At 38.8% G+C, this 1,242-nt stretch overlaps 1 protein-coding gene across 1 annotated transcript in view; it reads right to left on the reverse strand.

Annotated features, from left to right (window-relative positions):
- The window catches only part of LOC119590453, a 42,798-nt gene that overhangs the window by 1,010 nt on the left and 40,546 nt on the right, over positions 1–1,242 (reverse strand). The window contains exons 5-7 of the mRNA XM_037939114.1: positions 949–1,196; positions 677–839; positions 141–235 (exon numbers count right to left, since the gene is read on the reverse strand). Coding sequence (XP_037795042.1) covers positions 141–235; positions 677–839; positions 949–1,196 — 506 coding nt within the window. The remainder of the gene's footprint in view (positions 1–140; positions 236–676; positions 840–948; positions 1,197–1,242) is intronic.

Genomic DNA, 1,242 nt, shown 5'->3' on the forward strand with positions numbered 1-1,242 from the left:
CATTTTTTTAAAATCTAATAAAGCTTGGTGATTTTAAAATCTATTTTCGCGTTAATCATGGGCAAATCTATGTATATTTTATAAGTAATTAGAGAAAATAAGTGGCGATTGAAACTGCAAATACAAACGGGATACGTTACCTTTATACGCAGAAGGTAACAGCACAAAGCAATGGTTGTAACAAGGAAGAGAATAAGAAAAGCTAACAGGATGTTTCTATCAGTGTTGCTTGTACCTGCAGAAATATCAAATGAGCATGAAATACCTAAAGGAGAGAAATGTGCACTATACAGTAACATTATACGTACATTTCATGCATTATTATAACTACATACTTCCACTAATATCGGGAATGAAGATAACTGGCAACTCTCTCCGAACTCTGGGTCACTCCGATTCGCTAAGTCTTTTGGGAAAAATATAGAGTGTTGAAGGAAGCAATTGTGATTACTAAGCGAAAAAGATAATAATAAATAATAAAAATAGATAAATAAATAGAAATAATAAATAAGCGTCGTTATAAGTTTTAGAATTCCAATATCGAAGCAAACACTATTTTATTATTCTTTCACAAATGAGCTTCAACGAATCAGAGTACTCCAGAGTGTTGGGTGACTTGACACTTTTCCCTTCCTGAGACTGGACACCCTAGAATTAAACCGGAAAAGGTCCTCACACTCCATTCTATTGTAGGTGCTTTGGTCTTGGTCCTGAAGGTCACGCCAATCTCCCAGACTCTGCACAGCCCAGGCCTTGCCTCCGTCAGTCTTCATCTTCATCAAGGCATCTTTATTTGCATTGGTGGGGTTAAGTCTTCTCAAAATGCGGCCATCATCACTCTGTTGGAGATGGGAATTTAGGATAATTCCCCTTTACTCTACGCGGATAAATCCAAGATCCTCGGATATTCACACTGAACGCATATAGGCCAAATATACATGTTTGTACCTTGATCTTATGCGACTCGTAATCGAGTGTGATCTTGTGCACCTCGTGAGCTGGCAAGGCTTGGCAGTCTCCCTTGCTCGTGTTGACTGCCGTCTGTTTTCCATCCCAACAAAGGAAAAGCTCTTCTCCAAATATGGACAAACTAACAGTCAGGTTGACTTCTGGAATAACGGCGAAATGTTCCCTCGTGGAATTCCAGCGTGGGAAGTCGATCCAGGTGGCTAACGTGAGCTCTTTATTTGGCAATCCTAAGAAACATTATAAAGGAAATATGTTAGAGATAGGTAAAAACAA

Source organism: Penaeus monodon, chromosome 27, assembly GCF_015228065.2.
Source record: "Penaeus monodon isolate SGIC_2016 chromosome 27, NSTDA_Pmon_1, whole genome shotgun sequence".
Taxonomy (NCBI): domain Eukaryota; kingdom Metazoa; phylum Arthropoda; class Malacostraca; order Decapoda; family Penaeidae; genus Penaeus; species Penaeus monodon.